The 23281-nt window shown below is 43.2% G+C and overlaps 1 protein-coding gene across 1 annotated transcript in view; it reads left to right on the top strand.

Annotated features, from left to right (window-relative positions):
* Nucleotides 1-7662, top strand: part of cxadr (CXADR Ig-like cell adhesion molecule) — a 48537-nt gene extending 40875 nt beyond the window's left edge. Inside the window, exons 4-7 of the mRNA XM_012865218.3 lie at nt 1456-1611; nt 1695-1817; nt 3262-3400; nt 4983-7662. Coding sequence (XP_012720672.1) covers nt 1456-1611; nt 1695-1817; nt 3262-3400; nt 4983-5289 — 725 coding nt within the window. The 3' untranslated portion in view covers nt 5290-7662. The remainder of the gene's footprint in view (nt 1-1455; nt 1612-1694; nt 1818-3261; nt 3401-4982) is intronic.
* The last annotated feature ends 15619 nt before the right edge of the window (nt 7663-23281 follow it).

Below are 23281 nucleotides of genomic sequence, written 5' to 3'. Positions count from 1 at the left end.
CGTTGAAGTTAACAGGAGCGGAGCTCCTACCGGCAGCTCAGCGCTGCACGTCAGCAGCTCCCCAAACACTTTGTGACTCCCTGTGTTCTGAAGAGCCAGCCGTTCAGCTGTGTCTAAGCCAAGGCAATTCTCATTACAAACGGGAGCTCACTGCAGAGCTCCAAAGCCGGCCCCATTAATGCTGCCTGCACGCCTCTTTCACCCGTCAGTGCCTCACATTTCACTTTACTGGTTGGTCGTCCCTGTTTGGAACGGAGCTGCTCGGCAGCAGTGCACCCCACAGGTTGGCCGTCTTTTTGTCTCCCTGTGTAAGCGGCACCTTTCCCAGCATCTTTTTGCCAGAGCTGGGTCGCCCGTGTCGCTCTGCCCCTCGCTGCCTGCTGCCGCCGCAGACTCTGTCACCTTCTGCTTTGACCTCATCTCCCAAACAAATAAATCTGATCCTCAGACAGCCGACCTAATGCAAGCAGCCGTGTGCTGTGGCCCTCAGATGTGTTGGGTTGGCTTTCACCTTTAAAAGATGCATTCAAAATGTCATAGCTCCCTGACATTTACTGCGTGATGCGTGAATACATCCGTAGGTGGAACCCAACGGCCGCGCACAGCAGGACGCTGAGCAGGGAGCCGCGTGGCCGAGGCCCCCCATTACCATCTGTCCGTCGCTGCCCACCTCATTTCTGGACTGCCACTCTCCCTGTCAGCCTGTGTCCTTAGCCCAGTTGTGTTTATTAGAGTGATAAGAGCACTCAGCGCTGTCAGCGTGCTGTTAATCCTTATGCTTATGTCTGCTAAGCTGGCCCCATCCCGCCTGGCACCTGGCTCCACTGCTGTACTGGGTTCTGTCGTTCCTGAAAGCATGACCTCACCCTGATGTCACTTTTCTGACGGTCATCAACCACGGACTGTAGCCTCAGATTTTCTCTAGACAAACATCAGCCAGCAGTCCCTTTCTTTGCTTTGTTGCCCCACGTTCCTCCCCGCCTGCCTCTCTGTGTGCCTAGCCTCCACTGGAGCCGGCCTGTTTTTAATTCGGAGGCGCGTTTGCTTTAGAAGCCCCCCTCCCATCTCATATCCTGGCTACACCGTGGCCGACTGAGCCGTGTTTGCACACATTCTTTTGCTCCGATTCCACACATTAGACCTGTTCTCTATCATTTCTGCTGAGCGCTGTGTTTGCGCGTGTTTTGGTCCAAACGTACACCGCTTCCCTCGTCCGTGGTGATTATCCTGAGTGGCAGCTCCTGTAATGACAGCAGCTGTATCAATTACTCTGATTACTGCTTTCATTTCTCTGATGACTGCTGTGTGAGCAAGGAGGGGAGTTGATTTCCAAACTGCACACATCTCACACACACCGCTTGTAGAACAGAGAAATAGACTGGCTGTTTCATTCTGAGCTAACGTGGTTGTGTTTCACACTTTAACCTGTTTTTTGTTTTTTTTTTTCTCCTGCAGTGCGGCCGTCAAAACCAAGGTGTTCAATCCAAGGTACCACAGAAGAAGGCAAAAACATCGTGTTGAGATGCACCACTGCTGAGGGAACCAAGCCGATGCAGTACAATTGGGAGAAAACCACCGACAACAAGCTGCTGCCTTCGACTGCCGTTTTAGGTAATGCCTATTTTCACGAAGCAGAAACTGTCAGTCGCTGCTCTGTTTGGGTCTAAGTCTGGAAGCTTTTGCTCTCTGAACAGATCCAGTGGAAGGTACCATCAATGTGAGAAATGTGTCTACCAGTGCATCTGGTACCTATCGCTGCGTTGCCAGTAACCGGGTTGGCTCGGATGACTGCGTCCTCAATCTGCTCATCACTCCACGTAAGTGCCCCACAAACCCAATGTTTATAAGCAGCGGCTTAGCAAAGTATCCACCACTCTTATACTTTTTTGCTTTTTGGCACAACAAAACTCGAACGTTGAATACATTTTACTGGGATTATAAGGTGCAGTAAAAAAACATTTGCTGCTTTCCAGATTTCTTTGCTTTTTGTGTGACAATTAAATGTGACAAACAAATGACTTCCCTCCAAATCTGATCACTGGTTGTGCCCCCACAGCCACCTTTAAGCGTCTTCAGTGAGTCGTTAACACTGCTGTGGAGGAGTTTTGCTCCACTCTCTAGCCACAGTGGAGGCCTTTCCAGAAGTAACAGCCTGAGTAACATCATGGTACAGCACCTCAGTCGGATCCAGATGCAGGCTTTGACTAGGCCACTCTAAAGTGTCTTGTTTTCAGAGCCATTCAGGCCATTCATCCTGTCAAACGGAGCTCAGGCTTAAAGTCATTCGCCTTGAGAATTTCCTGTTGTGGAGCAGGAGTCTCCCATTAGTTACAGCAAGATCTGCCAAGGGGGACAACTAGATTTTTACATCAGACTAGGTTAGCTCTAATTGCCCTTAAGAAACAAAAACATTATTTTAGAACGTTTTTTCTATTTACTCTGGTTATTTCTGTCTGATAATAAAATTTCTTTGATGGGATATATTTAACACAGAGAAAACAAGAAATCTGGAGGTGGAGAACAAATGCTTTCATTTTGTGATAGACATGGATTAAAAGGTTTTTTAACATTTTTAACAAACAAATGGCCAACAGGACCACTTTTTACTAGTTGAGAGCTTTCTGAATGGTAGTAGTTGCTCTGGGTTTTATTTCAAGATATCAATTAGGAATGAAAGTCGCATTTTCCAGAGTCCCTAGATTGGTATTTAAATGGTAAAGATCTTGTATGTTTTTTCTTCCACTTTACAACACCCCACCACTTATTGTTGGTCCCAAATGTGCATGTTTCACATTTTCACCAGATGCAGCTTCCCTGGGTATTTTTATATTTCCCTTTTTAATAATGCAAAAGCTTTATCACAGCAGTGATTTGTTAATCTTAAGCTTTTATCATTAAAACTTTATGCATGTGAAATCCGGAAGGTTCAAGTTCATGTGATAAACCATGTCAGTACAAACATAAGGGTGTTAATTTTCTCAGTGGCAGGGCACCTACGTTACAATTCTACGCGTTGAATCATTTGTCACAATACATCATGACTTTCAATGCACCGCTAAACCTAAGAGCCAATGAGAAGCTGCGGCTTCCTGATGGGGCCATGCTGCATTTAAAACAGAACCGGCTGTCACTCTCAACTCAACTGTGCGTTGTGAAAATATCTAAAATATACATTGGGGACAAAATGTACTTTTTAAAACAATTTCAACCAAACTACGTGTACGTAAATCTTCTTAAACTCTACTTGTTTGTGCCATCCAGCGCGTAACACTGCAGGCATCATCGCGGGATCCATTATAGCTGTACTCCTGATCCTGATCCTTCTCGCCATCATCCTCTTCTGCTTCTGCCGTGCTCGCAACCGCAAGAAGTACGAGAAGGAAATCTGCAACGAGATAAGGTATGCCCACCCAACATCGTTGAGACGGGGCTCATGCATCTATAACTTGGTGGTTCCATTGTACGACACCTTATAAAAGTCAAGTTTTTATTTTGTCGTGTTACAGTTTTAAACCTTTCCATTAGGATTTAAAGTGATAGACCACCATAAAATGCCACACAGCTGTGGAAGAAGTTTAGTTTTTTGACCACCGATGCACCTTTTTCCTCATGGTTTCTGTGCCTCTACAGCAATAACATAAACTTTAAAGGGGACTTCTTAATCTTCTCTAACAAACCTCTGAGACCAGAAACAGAACAGCTGTGTTTACACTTAAATTAGACTAACTTACACAGTTAGGTGACTCCTGACCTATTGATCACACTTGATTTTATTTAGGACCTTTTATCCTTTTCCCTGCCCTTCACAATTATAAACAACGTTGTGTTGGTCTTTCACATAACATCTGCTGAGGTTTGTGCTTTTAGCTCAGCAATGTGAAAATCATCAAGAGGTACGGATGCTTTCTAAGGCGACGTAGATTTCAGTTCTGCTTAAAGTTTAACCTGAGCATATATGTGACAAATGCATACTTGGCCATGAACGCACACACAACGCCAGCAGCAGGTCTCCAACAGCCATGAAAAAGGATTTTTCTCCATCAGCGTTTTTCTTTTTTCACCCCTCCTCAAATAAACAGCTGTGGTAATCAGTTTGAAAGCTTTGTTTGCTCTGTGGCTCCTGTGTCATGTCTGCCTCTGGCTGCCTCCCACCCCCACCACAGATCAACCTCTCCTCCTCTGGCCGCCCATGCCTCCATCCGCCCCGTGGGCTCTCCACAGCCACTGGCCTGCTATGGCTCTGCTGTGGACCACGATGTGACAGTGCTCACAGTGTAGGACAAAGAGGATTAGACCTCTGGTCCTGTCTCCTGCACACATTTGCTGACAACGTTGCTGCTCGATGCTACGGCCTGAACAAGCTGTGGCCCCCGAGGCTCCGTTTGATTGAGCATTTAACTGGATTATTGCTGCTTATTAGCTGGTAATGTGGTGGCAGAGGGAGTAGAGGGCATAGTTGTATTGGGATGCTGTGCTCCATCGCTGCAGGCTATTACACAGTCTTCGTGACTTAGCAGTGCAGACACGATCACATTTGCCCAGTCCAATTATTTGTCCCTTTTTTTTTTTATTGAGTCAAAGCATGTTTTGCTCTTGAAGTGACTCTGTTAATGAAAAATGTACCTTCCATCCATCCATCCATTTTCCAAACCGCTTCTCCCTCATGGGGTCGCGGGGGGTGCTGGTGCCTATCTCCAGCGTTCACTGGGCGAGAGGCGGGGTACACCCTGGACAGGTCGCCAGTCTGTCTCCCTTCAAAACTTCAAAAGATCAGCCAGCTTAACAGCTACTTATATTCATAATTTGCTTCTTTTTAAGTTAAACCAACACAATTTACTGATATAACAAAACTGATGCCGATGTGACGTTCACTTTGTCTAAGTTATTGTTAATCGTTTGCTGACTAATCCTAATAAAGCGAGTTGCACACGTTGAGCCCTGCCTTGTCTAAATCTGCTACTCTTGTCTGTGCTTCATCACAGAGAGGACGTGCCCCCTCCGAAGAGCCGCATGTCAAGTGAGCGCAGCTATATAGGCAGCCAGCGCTCCTCCCTGGGATCCATGACGCCTTCCAACATGCAGGATTACACCCTGAAGTCCCAGTACAACAAGATCCCCACAGTGGAAGAGTACGAGCGGCCTCCAAGCGTCGCCCCTCTGCCCCCGCCCACCAACGTCGCCCCTCTGCCCCCGCCCACCAGCGTCAGAATGGCTGGCCCCAATCTCAGCCGCATGGGGGGCATCCCCGTCATGACCCCGGCCCAGAACAGGGACGGCTCAATCGTCTAGCGGGTTTTCTTCTAAAGAAGGGACCCTGGACAGAAGCCAGTAAAAATGAAGCAGTGGGTGGGGTGGGGGGTGGGGCGACTCACCCCGCCTTTGCTTTTTATTATTTACAAATACGAAGGTCCTCTTATGAAGACATGGCTCTGCTCTGTTGATGGTGTGCTGTATTGGGAATAGAGCACATTAACTTTTTATCAAATACAAGACAAAAAAAAAACACTTTTATGCATCTTATGTCCTGGATTTTCTCACAGGAAATCAATTAGTGTGGATATTAAGCAGAATGGTCAATATACAAATTCTATTGTACATAAGTGAATGCATGTTTTTTTGTATTTTACATGAATTTTCTTGCTGTTGATATACTGTATGTGTAACATAGAGCCATCCTCTCCATTGTCGCCCTGTCCAGCCCTCTGCATGCCTGTGTGTAGAAACCTGCAGCTGGGTGTGTGGAACTGGCAGGTGATGTACGTGAATGGGAGTTTGGAAATGTGTAGTTCACTTGGTCTGCAAACCTTGGCCTATCTTCTCCATTTACCGGGTCCAGTTTTAATAGGGCTGGCTTTTATGATTGCCTATAATTTAATGTAACCGTTTTTTTTTTTGCTGATTGAAACACTTCATTACTCTCAGAACAAAATGTAACCTCTTTCTGGAAGAGACTCTGTACAGGTCAGCTGTTTGGTGCTCAGCCGTTATGATGTTTGAATTGCCCGCTCTGAGTTCAGCTGCCAGGCTCAGAGGGCTCAGGATTGGCTATTCAGGAGGGGGTGGTTTCGATTTCCATGCATCGTGATTGGCTGATGATTGGTTTTTGACCAAGGTCCAGTTTCTATTCTCCAGCCCCATTCTAAGGCTCAGACAGCCTGCTTTGGCAAGTATGGGTGACAGCTGGACCACAAGGTCCACTGAGCAATCAGCTTTGATTGTGTTTGACTATGAAAAGACCCCCGCCCTCGGTGGCCACCAGGAGAAGTGGACCTCCCCATGGACATCCATACACAGACCAAATTAAGAAGACAAAGCCGAACCCCTTGGATTTATCTGCGTGTGTAATCCTACATATTTGTTGTTGCACTACAAGGAGGCTAAACCTTGATTCTCCCTGTGGCTGATGTGAAACGGATCAGGGCTTATGTAGCGTTAATTGAAGATTTTAATGAAGGATCTTAATGAAGAAGTTTCCCACACAGCAGAATGCTGCGTACTGTTTCTCTCCGTCTCCATGAAAAGCGCTTGTGTTCGACCTTGGTTTTCAATCTCAGGGCAGAATCTGTCGGTCAGTTTAAACTACACAACAGCGTCCTCCACTGTTTGGCCTGTTTTCTTCCTTTCTTCCATCCTCAGAAAGCCGAACATCTCATCTGGTTTCCTACCTTACAGGACAAACACAATACAAAGTGCAAACTTTTTATTTGTTCTCCGATGCCTTGTTCTCTCCTTTATTTTGGCCTTACGCTCTTTCCGTGTTTATCTTGTCTAGATCAGATTGTTTTGTGCCTTGTTTCCCGAGTTGAACTGCCTGAGTTGTTGCTGTGTTCTGTGTGGAAACGTCGGTCTTCATGGCCGTCATGGGCTCCAGAACAATAACAGTCATCACTCTAAGCTTAGGCTGGCAATATAGCATGCTTTTGTTGGTATTTCCACAAGAATCTACAACAAAGAATGTTCTGGTGGCTCCAAATCGAAAGAGGAAAAGCAACGAGTATTGCTCGGTTGCAGCTAGAGGGAATTCTGGCACTTTCCCCGGCATCTCATTAGAAATGAAAACGGTTTGAACAGTACGACTTCAGCTCTGAAAGGGCAACTTTTTAAAAGCTTGGTGTGCTTTAACAGCAGCGAGCAGCCCACGCCTGCACCGCACACACAGTCTTTGTTGCTCTTACCTCCACTGAATCTAGTCTTTGAGGATGGGATCTCAGACCTTAGCTAGAAGTGTCGGTTTTTATCTATTTTATGCTTTGTCTCAATGTTCGTTTTCTTTGTGTGTGTGTTGGATCCAAGGGGCCCTGCAGATGGGATTTCATATTACTCGTTCCTGAACAGAAAGTGACATCTTGGTTGCCTGTCAGTTGTGCTTCAGCCCTGTTCTCGGTGTGTTTTTGTATCTAACACTTGTTGCTAGCCAGGTTGTGGCCCTAGTAAAGATCTGCTGGTAAAGTGTACAGAGCTCCAAATGACTTGATCCTGTTACTCTTCCATGTTCATAACTTTCATGTTAACTGCTATTAACAAAATTAACCGTAGCTATGAAATTGGTGTACTAATACTGTATGAAGACTCCATCGGAGTGCACACTGTGCTGGAATCGTATTTACTTTCTGTGTATTTTTGTGTTGGATTTTTGAATAATAAAAGTCAGTGAAAAGAAAAGTCTGTGGCGTTTCATTGCAGCTTGTTTGCTCGGCAGCAGCTCTGCTCTCCAGCCCTAAGCTTGTTCTCCAGGGGATTCGGCCTCATGCAGCTTCTGTTTAGTTTTTTTGCCTGTGATTTATTGTAATCAGCCAGCGAATGGCAGCCCTTCCACCAGGTGAGGTCACTTTCTAACCACTTAATGATTGTAATTAATCAATATCGGGGCAGACACAATCACCACCTGCCACACACAGCGCCTGGCTCTCAGCTCCGAGCTTTGTGACCTGTTGCCTGCGTCGCCGCAGCGGCGGCCATTTGTTTTAGTATTTGCTTAGCTTTTCACAATCAAAGCTAATTTCCTTCCTCGGGTAATGTGCTGGGTAATTACTTTCATTGCGGTTCAGCACTAATCAAAGTTGTACAAAATGAGCGTCCTAATTAACTGAGCTGAGTGACGTGCAGTGGTTAACAGCTGAGGGGACACGCTCCACCTTAGCAGTGGGCTATCCCCGTCGCCCTCCTCTCACCATGTACTCTCAACATGCTGTTGATGTTGACGTGTGGGTGGATCGATGCCTGATTATTAGCCGGTGGCTCCACTGTGTGTAGCCTGTTGACAGCTAGTCAATGAAAACAGTCTAAAGCGCTTGGCAGCAGTGCTAAGCGGACGTCCACCGCTATAATTGGATGCCAGTAATGGATAGGGCCCCGGAGCATTGATCTGTGACTAGTCAACATCTGCTGGCTCCAGAGCAGGTCCGTGGTTCTGTCCAGCTGGCAGCTGGTCTCGGACCCTTCGAATGGATGTGGTTTTAACAGAGTTTTTTTGTAAAATCAAACTCATTTTAGATTTCTTTTTTCCACCTAGAGAACATGTCATGGTCACTTTTGTTGGTTTTGATATTTTATGCTAATCTTTCTTTAATGAAGCTAAACCCTCATAAAAAGAAAAGCTTCCCTGAGCAGACAGGGACATCAGATAAAACCGCTGATCAGAGGTTTAAATACATCCAGCTGAAGTCGTGTCCCCCCTCTATATGTGTTTACTTGTGTTCTGTATGTTTGCAGCCCTAACATTTGAGCCCCATGAGAGAACCCTGCATGGACTTTAGAAAAATGGCAACACAGAGGTAGACTGGAAAGACGTGATTTCTTTATGGAACATTTTTTCAGGAATCATTTCAAGCCAAGTTGTTTTAAAAACTATTTGGTGTGGGGTATTGAGTGTCATCAAGATTAGAGCTGACACAGCGTATCAAATCGCAGTAATCATCGCAATACTAGGATATGCAATATAATGGCAAAGAACTGCTTGGAGACAGTATTTGGTTGGTTATTACCTTTCACATGTCATGCGTTCACGCTCTGCATTTGATTCCTTTGCCCAGTTTGATGATGGGCTTTAAATGCCCCTGTTGCTTACACCTAATGTATATGTTTAGTTGCTAAGACATAAAGCTCACAGATATGGTGGGCATATGTGTGCTAATAAAGAGCAATGTTCGTCAATAGCATAGCGCAATTGAAGATTTGCCTGATATCATGCAGCTCTAATTACTGTGATGTTTTAAATTTATTCTTATTCGGTCCCAACAATGTTGCCTTAAGTGCTTGCTGGCTCGCTCCCTACCTCTGGCCTCCCCAGGCAGACCAAACCACAATGAGCCCATCTCTACCAGCTAGCTACACCTTGTGTGTAATTTTACGTTTCCAATCAGCAGCAGCGGTTGGGTTTACAGTAGTATGAGTTCTGGCGAATCATGCAAGTATTTAGGAAATGCAGGCATATCAACCAGTTGTAGATATTCACAGAAGCCGAGCCGATGGAAAAATTCAAAGAGCCGTTTAAAGAGATTTACAAGTGAAAATTAAGAGCCCTGCAGGTCCTTTTCGCCCTTGGCTTGGTCCCCCTCCCCCTACCCTGGTTCAGAGTCACTGGAATCAAACTCTGGTTGGATTCAAGGTTGAGTTTTGTGAAATCGTGCTGTGGTTTTATTGTCAGTGCGTATTTGTTAGCAGAACAATGAATACACCACTGGATAGTAATTATGATTGCACATTCATTAAAAAGACATTAGTAGTGTGTGCCCCTGCACGTGTTCAGATTACATTTTTAGACTAAATGATGTTCTGTTGTTGACTTAATGTACAGTGAGTCATACATTATCCCTCTGTGTCCTGCACAATATCCATTTGTGATTTCTTTCTCCCTCTCTCTCTTTTTTTACCTTGTCCTCATCCACACAGTGGAAGGGACAGAGTGGTGCTCTTTGGCTAAGCACCTGGGGATTTATGTATGCCTCCTTCTTCCGTCTCTCTCTCCTCTCAGCCTGGATAGGGTATTAATTGTTTGCACTGCAAGAGCAAAAAAAAAAAAAAAAAAAAACACAAGGTTCTCAAGAGGGTTTCCTTGGCAACCTTATCTGCTTGTACACAGTGTGAGCCGGCTGCCGTTGGGATGATTTATCTTGTAAAGCGTGAATCACTCCCCGCTCACAAAAGAGGCCCCTAAAAGCATGGGTTTCATCAAAGTTGCTCTCCTCCGGCGTGACGTCTGCCGTCACAGCCACTAAGCCTTTCTGCCATTTTTAGAAACCTCAGTCAGGTTGGGAGTGAGCTGGAGAGGGAATTCTGCGAGAATAGTGGAATATGCATATGAATGAAGAGCGAGCTCAATTAGTCCGATCGGCGCAGCAGAGCATTAACATTTTTGGCTCGGCGCTCGCAGCACTTTGGATGTAAAATGACAAAGATTACCAAATGAATGTCGGCTTTTACAGCCGCTGTGGTTGAATGACTGAGGAGTTGAAGCAATTTTCGGACATGGCCTCTTTAGTTTCTTCTTCTCCTCTTGGTCCCTTTAGTGTTTCTAAGTGTATAATCAGGATCCAGAGGAACTCCCGGAAGTGGAGAGACGCCTGCAGTCATTCACAGCCGTTCACTCATCGTGGCCCTTTTGCTCAATGTTTTATTAAGTCGATATCTGTCAGCGTGAGTAATTCTACTGTCCCTGCAGTAAATAAACTGCGTTCCTTGGAAGTGAGTACACTCTTTAAATTAAAGCTGACAGTCTGAACTTTAAATGTACAGTCACTGTGCCATGTCAAACGAAAAGGAATCGGGAACAGGAGACATAACGTTGATGTGTCACCATGCAAACATCCACGGCCCTCGACCGCGTGTCTGCTTGACCGGCCTGCTGGTGGTGGACGGTCACCCCGTCCATCTGCCACACCCTGCTGCCCTCATGAGGCTCGGCCAGCTGCTTGTCGGTCTTCATCTTCCATTTGGACAATATGGACTCATCTTTCAGAGGTCAATCTGGACGCCTGTTGTGGCTTCACATCACGATGTTGAGTGACTTTAACCCCATTTGGCTGACTGAAACGTGGTTTTTAACGAGTGTCCTACCCCTGCGTGCTCCGGGGAGCAGTGGCAGCTTCGTTTAGTCATGCTTTTCCAAGATTCCTCTCTCGCTCTCTCTCTGGGTGGCTTCATGGATCAGTGAGGTGATGCCCATCTGCAGATTTGACATTTTACTGGCTGGCAGCTGGAACATCGCGTGTTGCGCGAGCGTTGGTGAAGAACACGGATCTCCCCAGTGAGGGAAGCACCCCACATGTAGGGAAATTAATGTCATCCGAGTTTCTTCTTGCCGTGGTTTCCGTACGCCGTCGGCTGAGGGAGGAAATGGAGAGGTTGTAAGCCGGATCGGAGACAGGATTCCTACTTTAATTTCCTCTCTCGTCACATCTCCTTTGATGCTGGGTACCCACCTTGTGCCCTTATCTCATATCTTCCTGGGTCAGACGGAGAGATTGGGTTCAGGAGAGCTCCGCGGTCTGAAATGGAGGTTAAACAGATCAGCTGTTTTCTGTGTGATTTGTCCTTTTAAGCTGAACCTCTGCTGGACTCCATTACAGGTGATCAAACTTCAATGCCCTAACACCAGCAGAGCACATAATGAAATGTATCCTTGGCGAGGAACTGGGCCCTTTTTCTCTCCCACTGATGATTGGGGTCATCTTCCTTTATTACCACAGTGATATATCACAGGTGTGCCTCTCAGTCGGTGCCTGTGCATGCATTAATGCACACCGCTGGGGGAGTGTTTATGTGTAGAGTCATCACCCAGAGTGGCCACAGCCAGGTCAAAGGTCAGAGTGATGATTTAACGCATTGGAGGCGTTCCTTTTTTCCTGTGCACCAAGCCAGGAAGCACTCCCCTCCCACCTCAGGCTGTTTCCAGAGATCAAATCCTCTCTCCATTCTAGACACGTAGCTCTGGCCACCATCACAGACTATGGCCATCCCTCCCTGCAACACCCTTTAAGAGGATTAAAGGGGACATATCATGCTATTAAGTTCTTCCTTTTTCACATTTAAATGATTCAGTTTTGGTCTATATGAAGTTGAACTGCAACGCTTTGGTCTGAATTCCTTGGCATTTTACCCCCACAGCCTCTCTTTTGCCCCCATCATGAGGTACGCCTGAGAGCACCAAGTTGTGGTGCTGTCTCTTTAAATGCAAAGGAGGCACTTCCCACCACCTCCAGCTCACACAGCATCCCACTCCACCCCATTTGGGCATTTTTGTAGGATGCTGCGGCATGGTGTGATCAATTGCGTGGGTTAATATACCCATCAACCAAACAATTTCCCTTATCCACCTGCAGCTTAGGCATCCTTCAGCTTGTACTACAAATTTGCAGCGAAAAAAATAGAAATGGCGGATTCCACAAATTGGTTGGCTGGAAGTTCATGGCTCCATCGGAATACCCTTACTAATAGCTTCTAGCTCCTGCTCCTTGACCCTTTACAGGGTCAACAATAAGAACTCTTATCGTGTGGAGTAAAGGAGCTTCGGATTCGGACAGCCTTCAACTCTGTCATGACGTGACGGAAATGCTCATGGATGATGCGTGTCAAATCCAAGCCTACAGCCTTCTGAAAATTAACTACAAAGTGCGCGATCTCTTTTCTCTCCATACATTTTTGTTGATCTCTGTTAGGGGGATGTGCTGATATGTCATGTCACGCAAGGAATTGTGGGATATCTAAAGGGTTCTTGGCGCTGGTAAGGGACGCTGTGGGGTTCCTAGGTAAAACTAGCCACGCGAGGGAGCATACTATTCGGACAGCACTGATCATGATGACCGCTGACACACTTACGCTTTTGCTAAAGAGTCCTTCCTCTATAAGGGTGTTCAGATTGAGTCCATGACCTTGTTTAGCAGTTCTGCAGCAAATACTGGACTAAATACACATTTTCTGCACTCCTATAGACTCCAGGTGCACAAAGATGTATTTCTAAAAAATGGGATTTAGTGTGGTGTGTCCTTTTAAAGCTCAGGATGGGGCTTAAATGTGGCTTCTAGTTATCATTGAACTAGATTTGTAAAGACTTGTCTGAGTAGAGTGTTTATCTGTGCTATGACACTTTTGAAAAAAATGTCCTTTTAGGAGTACTTTTACTGCACTTTTTACTTTTACATTACTAATATTCTTACTCTAGTATTGCTAGTCTTACTTGAATAAAGTTTCTTGCTACCTACTGCTAGTAACTTCATGAATAAAGAACAGACTTGTTTTAACCAAAAATGCACCAGAGAGATAAAAACTTACAGTTTTTGTTAAAGTAAGACTTCTTATTTTGACACAAGCTTTATTTTAATGTTATTTTCTGTCTGCTGAGCTCATTGAGCCATTTGGAGGTCAAATGAACGCACAGTAAACAGTAGATATTGTCACTGCAAGTACTTTGCACTGTTCTAACATAAGTTATACATTAACGGCTGTAAGTATTGATTTCAAGTTTAATGTTAAACAAATAATTTAGAAAAGTGTTTCTTCTGCCTGAATTGGTTATTTTGCAATTAGGTTGGTTTTTGGAAATTTTTTTCATCTTTGTCTTTAAAATACCAGAATGTGCACCTGACCTTATATATTTTTTTCTGTCCAATTACATGATTTTTAAATAGTCAATCATCAGCTGCCTTGATTAGTTACTCGGTACTTAAGACGCCTTCTTACAGAATACTTTTTTACTCTTACTTGAGCACAATCTTTGGCTACTCTACCCACATCTGCTTGGAACAGAGAAACATCTCTTAAAAAATCAAGGTCTTTTTCACTGTGTACATTAGAAACAATGTGAATTGGCTTTTATATTGGTGTGGAAATAATTGCTTCTTTATCGCTAAGCAGCCTTTCAGCCCATGTCTGCCCACAGCTATTTTCATGGTGAATAATCACACACTTATAACAGTTTCAGTCAGCATCTTCATTAGATCTTTTGCTTTTGTTCTGGAGGTGGTACACAGATTTACACAAAAAGCCACTTACCTCTAAAAGAGAACTTCTCTTCTTCCAGAACATCATAATGGCTGGACATTGCCATGTTTACATTGTACCTACATACACATGGCTAAGAGTTGCTGTAAGGACCGCAAATTTTCCCGTCAAGTTTTTGTTTTTTAATAGATAGATAATAGACAATTTTTGCGTGGAAAGTAATGCGAGATTTTGACCCCATTTTGTGTGTATGCAAGCTTTATAAATGAGACTTAAACACTGATTTAAAAAACGTCCATACAAGCCTTTCAATTGTGTCCCAATGAATTTTCCGATTATTGTTTTTTTTTTTTTTTTTTTTTGGTCACGCTCATCAAGCTGCTGCAGTTTTTTAATTTCAGCGAAATGACCCAGCATAGAAAGGAATATGTGAGGACAGATTCAATAAAACAATTGTGAAACATTTTCATAGAAAAAAACATTCAAACTAATCAATTTCCGTAAGAAAATTTCGACACACTCCATCAGCCTGAGACTCAAATGTCATTTTTAGTCCAACACTGTGACCATGTACTTGTATTCCTGCACTTTATCCTCTGTTTGGACATGTATAATAACTGGAGGGAGAGGGACAGAAGCCTTCCCAAACTCCACAACACTGTTTTAGACATAATAATGTGCAGAAAAGACCACTGGCACAACTGCAGAAAATCCTGCAGGATGTTGTAGTGGCCCATCTTCTCATGGTGGCTTTGGGACATATTTGTGTAGAGAACAAACAACAAGGGTGATAAAATACAACCCTGAGGTACACCTGTGGAAGACATTACATCATTGTGCCATTTATTTTGACCTGCTGTGTCCTTTGTTGAGAAGTCAATTAGTATTCATTTTGATGGATCAATCCATAATAAGCTTACAAAGCCTTGATGTCTATAGGGCTTTCCCAGATTTTTTAAAGGAACAGTGATCTTTAAATATATGTAAACTTAAAATGTTGAAGAAAATCCTAAAAAAATGATCTTGCTCATTCTGCAATTTAGCAAATTTTGCTGATCTTATAAAACAGGAAACAAAAAGTTGTGGTTTTTATACATTGTATCGTGTTTCAATTGTACTAATGGTGCTGGGCAGAAGGTTACATCCACCTATTGTTGCCAAAAAGGCCTGATGGCATCTGGTGTGTGAAGGATGTCTGCAATGCTGGAAAAGCAGGAAACAAAAGTGAAAGCCCAGTACGAGTAGGCTGCAGGGCGTTTTCAGGAAGATATCATGTCAGACATTTTACATTACAAGTAGTAAAATGCAAGATGTTGAAAAGGACCCCAGAGAGCTGTTGGGTTGATGGGTAATTTTCCTTCAACAGATGTGATGTCCTCTGCTGCAGTGCTGCTGTGTTTCCTTTGAAGGTCAGAGCTGTGAGAACACGCCTGTTTTTGTTGCAGCCCTCAGAAAGGCTCAAAGCTAGCTAATACACTGTTTATTTTTTGTATCCAGCTAGGTGCTGACAATTTTTCACATTCTGCAGCGTTCCCTCAGCTTAGCAACTTGGAGGTCACATGGAGGCTCTGAATGTTCGCTTGTCTCTTCTGCAGGACATCTGATGGACTGGTATAAGTGGTTTTCTGCAACTTTTAAATGTGTCCGTAGCTTTTCTTCTCTCCTCTTTGTTTTAATCGCTTTTCTGTTTTGTGTCATTTAATATTTTAGGGGTTTATTGCACTGTGCATTGGTCAACTATGTTTTATTAAATGTGATTTATAAATAGTCAGATTAGATTTGTCGGAGCGGAGACATATCATAAGGTTGCGGGACACCAGTTCTCAAGGACTGCAGTCTGACACCAGTGCCTTGAGGGCTCATAAAATAGTGTTCACCTAAATCACAATGACGTTTTTGAGACTGCGGTTGTTTTAAGGTTTCAGAGGTCCACTCTGGCCTTGACCCCTGCCAGACTAGCTGTGAGCTTCAGGATCGCTTCAAGCTAATGCATTGTATAGAACATTTCTTATATTTAGTGCAACATGATGTCAAACACCCCAATAGTTGGACCTGGCCAGTTCTGAACTTTGCTGCTGTTTAAAATGTCCATAGTTGCTCCTACTTATACTAGCAAACTAAATGAAGACTAAAAGAGCTCAAGTTCATAAGAATTCAGGTATGCTGCTTCCTACAGGCGTGAGGACGCCTAGTGGTTAGAGCATTGCTCTATCGTCCCAGAGGTTCTGGGTTTGACTCCAACAGACTGCCACTCTGGGCCCCTGAGCAACACCCTTAGCCCCAGAACAATGGCAGCCCCCTGCTCCCTGAGCGATGGTTTAAATGCAGACAACAAATTTCATTGGAATGTATGCTACTATATTACTATAGTTGTGTTCGATTAATCTTTTTAACATTTCTGAACATTTCTGTCTAAGCCAAGCTTAGCCTGTTGATGAAACCCTGTCAGCCTGCCGCTGTGGTGCGACCAGGCGTCTGCCATAATGGAATACCATTCTATCATGGGACTGTGTTTTAACGGGAAGAGAAGGGGGTTCAAGTAAATATTTTGCAAATAAAGCACTATAGTTGTTAATAAACAATATTACATTTTTCCCTCTAATAATTTGAACCTTGGTAATAGAATAAACAGATACTAAAAACGGTGTGTTTTAGTTTTGGGCATATGGAAAAACAGGAGACCATGTACAATTCAATTCAATTCAATTCAATTTTATTTATATAGCGCCAAATCATGAAACATGTCATCTCAAGGCACTTTACAAAGTCAAGTTCAATCATATTATACAGATTGGGTCAGATTATACAGATTGGTCAAAAATGTCCTATATAAGGAAACCAGTTGATTGCATCAAAGTCCCGACAAGCAGCATTCACTCCTGGGGAACCGTAGAGCCACAGGGAGAGTCATCTGCATTGTACATGGCTTTGCTGCAATCCCTCATACTGAGCAAGCATGAAGCGACAGTGGGAAGAAAAACCACCCATTAACGGGAAGGAAAAACCTCCGGCAGAACCGGGCTCAGTATGAACGGTCATCTGCCTCGACCGACTGGGGTTACAGAAGACAGAACAGAGACACAACAAGACAGACAAACAAGCACAGAAGCACACATTGATCTAGTAATCTGTTCTACATTAGATGGTAGTAGCGGGTGAGCCGTCTTCTCTGGATGATGTCACAGTTACACACAAAAGTATATCATTCACTTCTGTGAAACATCCTCCCAAATAATTGACAGATTTTTGTAAATAATACCGTTTTCTCTTTTTTTATTGCATTAAATATGGGGAACAAAAAGGTTAAAGCTGAAATTTTTAATGATTTTATATATATATATATATATATATATATATATATATATATATATATATATATATGAAAATAAATGAATGAACAATTGAAACTCAAAACTGCATCAGTGACAAAAAACAGATTTAAACCAGCACTTACTGAAGCATGATTCCTAATCTCACCTGTTAATAACTGGTATGGAACCAGGCAGTATTTGTGCATCCACAGCCTTTATGAGGCATCTATAAATGTTCTTACCCCAACACCTTTGGCCCTTGGCTTCAGTGTCATGGATATGTGGATTCTCTGCACCAGCTCTGGCCAGGTGCATGCTATAATTTGCTGAGTAACATCTGACCTAAGCAGATTGATCCTGATCTCAGCTGGGAATTGCAGCTGACTCAAGAATGTGCTCCCAGTCATCTCTTGGCTTCCTAGCATGAACTCCAGCAATGGTTAGTCTTCCAGGTCGCTGTACGGAAAGCAAAGCTGATTCTTGGGACCAGAGATGTAGACACTATCCTGAGTGATTACACAAACTCAGGTTTCCCTCTGTAACCCCAATTTTCTCTCTTTGTAAATTGTTCTGGCTGAGAAAAACACGTCTTTTAGACTACAGTTGAAAGGGTAAGGCTGGCTACCCATTCAGATAGCCTGACCCATTACCACTCAATATTGACTCTTTACACTTGCTTTATTTCCCAAAGAGCACAATGGCAAAAAGGTATAATATTTTGCACAGTATCCATTTGAACAATGGTAATTTATTGATTGTTTCTTCCATATCTTTGCTCAAGTCTCTGTTCCAAAATCAGCTTTATTTGCCAGATGTGTGTACACATACAAGGAATTTGACCCTGGATTTGTACAATGTCCACAAGGTGCTTACTTATACAATAACACAATAATGCTGTAGTAAAAATCAGACGCAGTCTGCAGTATAGAGAACACACGATGAACAAAGCGTACAAATTGTGACAGTAATGCAATGGTGCAAAAGCTAATTAACAATAAATATTACACATACAGTTAAGCACAAACGTATTCATAGCCTTGTCAGATTTGGATGTAAAATTAAATCTGAGATGGTAGGAATCTGTTTCTTCTGGCTGGGAGATCATGTAGTGGTCCGGCCAGATCCTGACCTGGATCTCATGGAGAATCTGTGGAGGGAGCCAAAGAGGAAGGTAAGTTATAGGGGGTTTGGTTGCTGTCAGGCCAATAAAGATGTTTCCACTTTTTAAATTTAACATTACCATTTTTAGTTAGATGTAAAGGAAAGCATATATATATATAATTGTTGGTCACCCATAAAGGATAGATCACATCATGTGAAGCAGCCAGTCCAGCTCAGTAGTCACCGTGGATACATACAGAGCATTTGGATCATTTCCGTGCCTTTAGTAGAGGGCTGCACTTTTATTACATTGTTTAGCTCTGACGACATGTCGCCCTCTTTTGATCTTTTTCAAACATGTAACGTTAGGCTCGCCCCTGGCACCCAGATATGCTTCCCCATTTACACGATTCAGCTAATGACGAGCAAATGAGCTGTTGGAAAGGCTGAGCATCAACTTAATCCCTGCCCGAGCCGACAGCAGCGCTGGTAGGCCTCCCTTTTATTCTCAGGAGGGTGGGACCACCAGGGGGAACGGAACTGCTGACAATGGGACGTCTTCCCATCTATACTTGGGGAAGGCAATCTAGGAGCACTCAACCATGTTTGTTCTGTGGTGATTAGAATGGTTGTCAGCAGGGGGGTAAAAATGCTGCGAATGTCTTTTATCATACGGGACAAATTATTTCTTGTGCTCTGGAAGATAAAAGTGATGTGGAGCTTGTGCCTTTTTGTGCTGTCATAATGGCTTTGGAGATAGCTTTGTTTATCCTGCTGAACATGATCTAGTGTGTGCTTTGGATTACTGAGAAACGAGCTATTTCCCAGAGGCAGCTTTTGTTTACAGTGGCAGCGAGGCGTCGGATGGCCCTGTTTGCTGATGTTCCAGGGCCCCCGACTCAGCACCAGGTGTGTTCTGCCTGTTATCTGACAGGAAATCAGGGTGGTGACTGGACTTCACGGGTCTGTGGGAACTCTGTGGCTCTTGTTTGCTTCTCAGCTGTGCTCAGAAACAAGAGAAGCAGGAAACTCGAGGAGTGTCCTCTAGGTACACTATGTAGATCTTCCAGTTTGACAACATGAATGATGTTCAAATACCGAGCAGGTGATGCTGTTCAGAGGAAGTGAGGCTGCCAAGCCGGTTCTTCTGCTGGTTCAGGTGGCCGCCACCGGCTAGTGAACAGGATACAGCTCAAGTCTTTACTTCCCTTTTCTGTCTGGCTTTACTCTGATGCCATCTTGTGTTCACCAGGCAGAAACTGGTGGGAGGACTTCATCGGGTTGAAGAGGATTCTGTGCCACTACATCTCTGAAAGCCTCTGAGGAGGAACTGTGGTATTTTAAAACATGCAATTTTAACTTGTATTAGAACCACTTATTTACTTAAAACATGTCTGCTGTGGTCAGCTGTCCTGCCACACATGGCTCCACAACCCCAAGTAGTTATCAAATTGGCAAACATTTAGTTTTTGCTATATTTAATGTCATTAGGTGCAGTTTGTAGGTGTTGCCTGTGTGTTGTTTAGTAAAGAATTTACATGTTAACCTAAAGTCCAACCCAGATCCTCAATCCCTAATCATCGCTGCTCTTCAGCTCGCCTAACGGGTTTTCTGTGGGATTTGGTTCTGGGGAATGTGTTGGCTATGGAATAATGGAATTTGGTGTCTGTGTGTATTTAGCCATATCTTTTGGATTTGGATTTGTTATCCCACTAACCCAATATTGACCAACTTTCAGTCTTCTGATAGTTTACCAGATTTGTTTTGGAAATGACCTAGTTTTAAACAGTAAATGATGCAACTTACACTAAGCTTGTTATCACAAAATACCAAATGTCCAAAATGATGTACAGATCTTCATCGTATTACAGCAATCAAACCCTTCCTATAATTATGCTCACACTTTTTGTACGTTTTCTCTGGTATTTTGACAATTTATCTTTGGTGATGAGCTCCAAATCTTTTAGGTTGGAAGGCCTACTAGCCATCACCCTAATCTTTCTCAAATTCAAGTTGGGACTCCAGAAGGTTAATTTTGCTTTGAGGTGGTACATCTCGGTAAAAGCTTACTTTAAAAAAGATAATTTTGAGTTTAAGTGTTGCTTTTATCTTGATGCTATTTACTAAGCTATACCCATCATGCCTCTGTCTTATTTGAATCTGTTATTTCATTCCTTTTTTGGTGGGTGGCTTACAGAACTCGGCCTCTTAATCAAGGAAACAGAAAGTCGTGGATGACTAATGAGAACCTCCTAGGAAGTCCGATAACTTTAAAAAGTAAAGAATAAATGAAGAAATAAATGCTATAGTCAAATTTATTTTAATAGAGTTATCGGGGGTACCAAAGTGAATAAGGCTCTGTTTTACAGCAGAATAAGACTTTATTGCAATTCTCAGCAGCATGCAGGTTCAACTGAACCTGCAGTTCAGAACATGTTTACTCTGGCCGCATTAGAAGCTAAGAAACATACCCAGTGATTGTTATCAGTTACAGATGTCCTCCTAAACCGTGCACCCATCATTTTGCTTGAACTCTGGAGCCGTGCACACTGACCATTCTCTTCCATAAAAAGCTTTCATAAATGTAATGTACTGTTGGTCTTTCTGGGATGCAGTACTGGATTCTGGTGGCCATGCTGGACTCTCAGCTGGTAAAAAAAAAAAAATGCCTTTGTGTATTGTTTCCCATTTCTAACCCCCAGGTTGTCCTCTGCCTCCCAGATTGAACTGTCCTTATAAGGAAACAAGATCAGAAAACAATCAGGCTTTTACTGACCGATAACAGTTTAAAGCTTTGATGTTCTTTGCTTTAATGAAATGGGTTCAGTGAGTCTGAAGATTGTGGGCACCTCTGGTAAATTTCCAGCTTTTAGAGTCCATTATAAATTATTTACAGACTTTTCCAACTTTAATGTGACATACTGCGGACAGATCTGTTTGAGGTATCCGGTGACTTGTTTTTAACTTTATTATTTGGTCTTCTCTACACCAGCCATCTAATGGGCCTGAATTAAAGTTCTGCTGACCTAGTAGGAATATTAGTTTTAAGCCGGTTCCTTCAGGTGTCTGCCAGCAAATCAACTAAAGAATTCCTTCATGAGAGGAAAAGGAAAGTTTTAGTAACAGGTAACATTTAGGATTGACTGAGAGCCCAGAACTACTTGATAGAAAATCTGTTTGGTCAGCTGAAGATGGCTGTGGACAAGAGATGCTCACAGCCTGACAAATTTAGCAATGAGTTGGTAAGTACGGGTGCAGATTTGTATTTCTTTACACACTAAATGTGTTTATTTTCTGTTGAATGATCCACGAACCATCTCACAATAAATATGGAAAAAGTCTGGAAATAATTCATCAAAGTTTGGGAATCTTAACAGGAATTTGGGCACTTTGAGAAGCACTGTAGTTGTGACAAACATTGACCACAAAAGACAAAAAAGTGATCAAACAGAAAATTAAGGGATTACATGATTATCCTGATTTATGCATCAAAGCTAATGTCACTAACCTTTAATGTGATGTTAGCACAAATAACACAGTATTAATAGATGTATTTAAAAGCCAAAATAAGAGTTTGTATTGTTGGGCTTGATGTATTTAATGAATAAGAAAAAGTCTGATCTTTCAGTGCTTCTCCCGCTGATTAGTCAGAGCTGATCGAGGGAGGAACGGGATGACTGATGAATCCCTGCTTGACTGTTTTTATAGCGATCACAATCAGCCCCTTTACTAACACAATTAAAGCCTTCAAGGATACATCCTGAATTTCTTTCATTTGTGAAACTTTGATTACTTAATTGGGTACCGGAAGCAAAAAATCTCTTTCAAAATTTCCTTCTTGGTATTTTGAGTTGCTCAGGTCCCATCATGTCCAGTGTAGCTCTGATTGATCATTAACACCTGTCAGGCTACAATCAGCCTGAACTCACTCCACCTGCTCACCCCTCCAAATAGGCCTACCGCTGTCTCCTCTTCCCTGCCGGATCGGTATCAGTCTCCACTCACACCACGTCTGTCAGCCAGGAACTCTCTCCGCTGCGCTGCTGGATCTACAGCAGCCCTTGCACCTCCAAGAACTCTCCCCAAGACCCAGCTCGGGTTCCTCTTCGACGCTCTCCTGCCAGCCTTGGGTTCCGTCCCCAAGGCTCAGTTTCCTCCCTCATCTCCCATCAGCTCCAGTCAGGTAACACACTCTGGTTTTCTACCCCACCATCCATCATCCTTAAATAAAACTCTCAAACGAGCTCTTTGTGTGTGTGTGTGTGTGTGTTTCTGTTCGGGTTCATCAAGCCAAATCACGACATCTGCCTAATCTGTTTATCAATCTCATTTATTTAAGATCTAAATATGAGGCAGCCATTTCTCTTGTTGGGCACTAACATTTAAAAACTAAAACTGGGAATTCTACCTTATTAGTTTATCTTTAAGGGTGGTAGTTTACAGGACAAATTTTGTCCTGTTATTAATCCCTTTGCAGTTTGCTGTGTTAAACAAATGAAGAGGGAACCAGTTCTTATGAACCAGAAGGTATTATTCTTCTGATAGCTTTTTTGAAATTGGATATTTTCAGAAAATTACAGGTTTACGGGAAGGGGTCTAGAGGATTGGCCTTATGCTCTGGCGCCCTCTAGTGATCAACACGATAAACTACAGGGTTCCTTGCAGGACTTCTCTCCAGTACAGTTCCATCTCTGGCTCTTTATTTCAGCTGTAGGATGGAATGATCTAAAAATGCCCAAAAGTCCCATAACCTTGACAGAAATATCAACCAAATGAATCGAAGGAGAAAACCAGCTTTTATGCTTGTGCAATAATCTATTTAGTACACTGTGCTATAACCCGTGTAATAATCCTGAAAGAGGTAACTTCTGCTGCTATCACCAAGTGAATATATATATATATATATATAGAGAGAGATATATATCTATCTA

This window comes from Fundulus heteroclitus, chromosome 11 (genome assembly GCF_011125445.2).
Source record: "Fundulus heteroclitus isolate FHET01 chromosome 11, MU-UCD_Fhet_4.1, whole genome shotgun sequence".
NCBI classification, from domain to species: domain Eukaryota; kingdom Metazoa; phylum Chordata; class Actinopteri; order Cyprinodontiformes; family Fundulidae; genus Fundulus; species Fundulus heteroclitus.
Note: the sequence above shows the minus strand (reverse complement) of the source record. Positions and strands in the feature narration are given on the sequence as shown.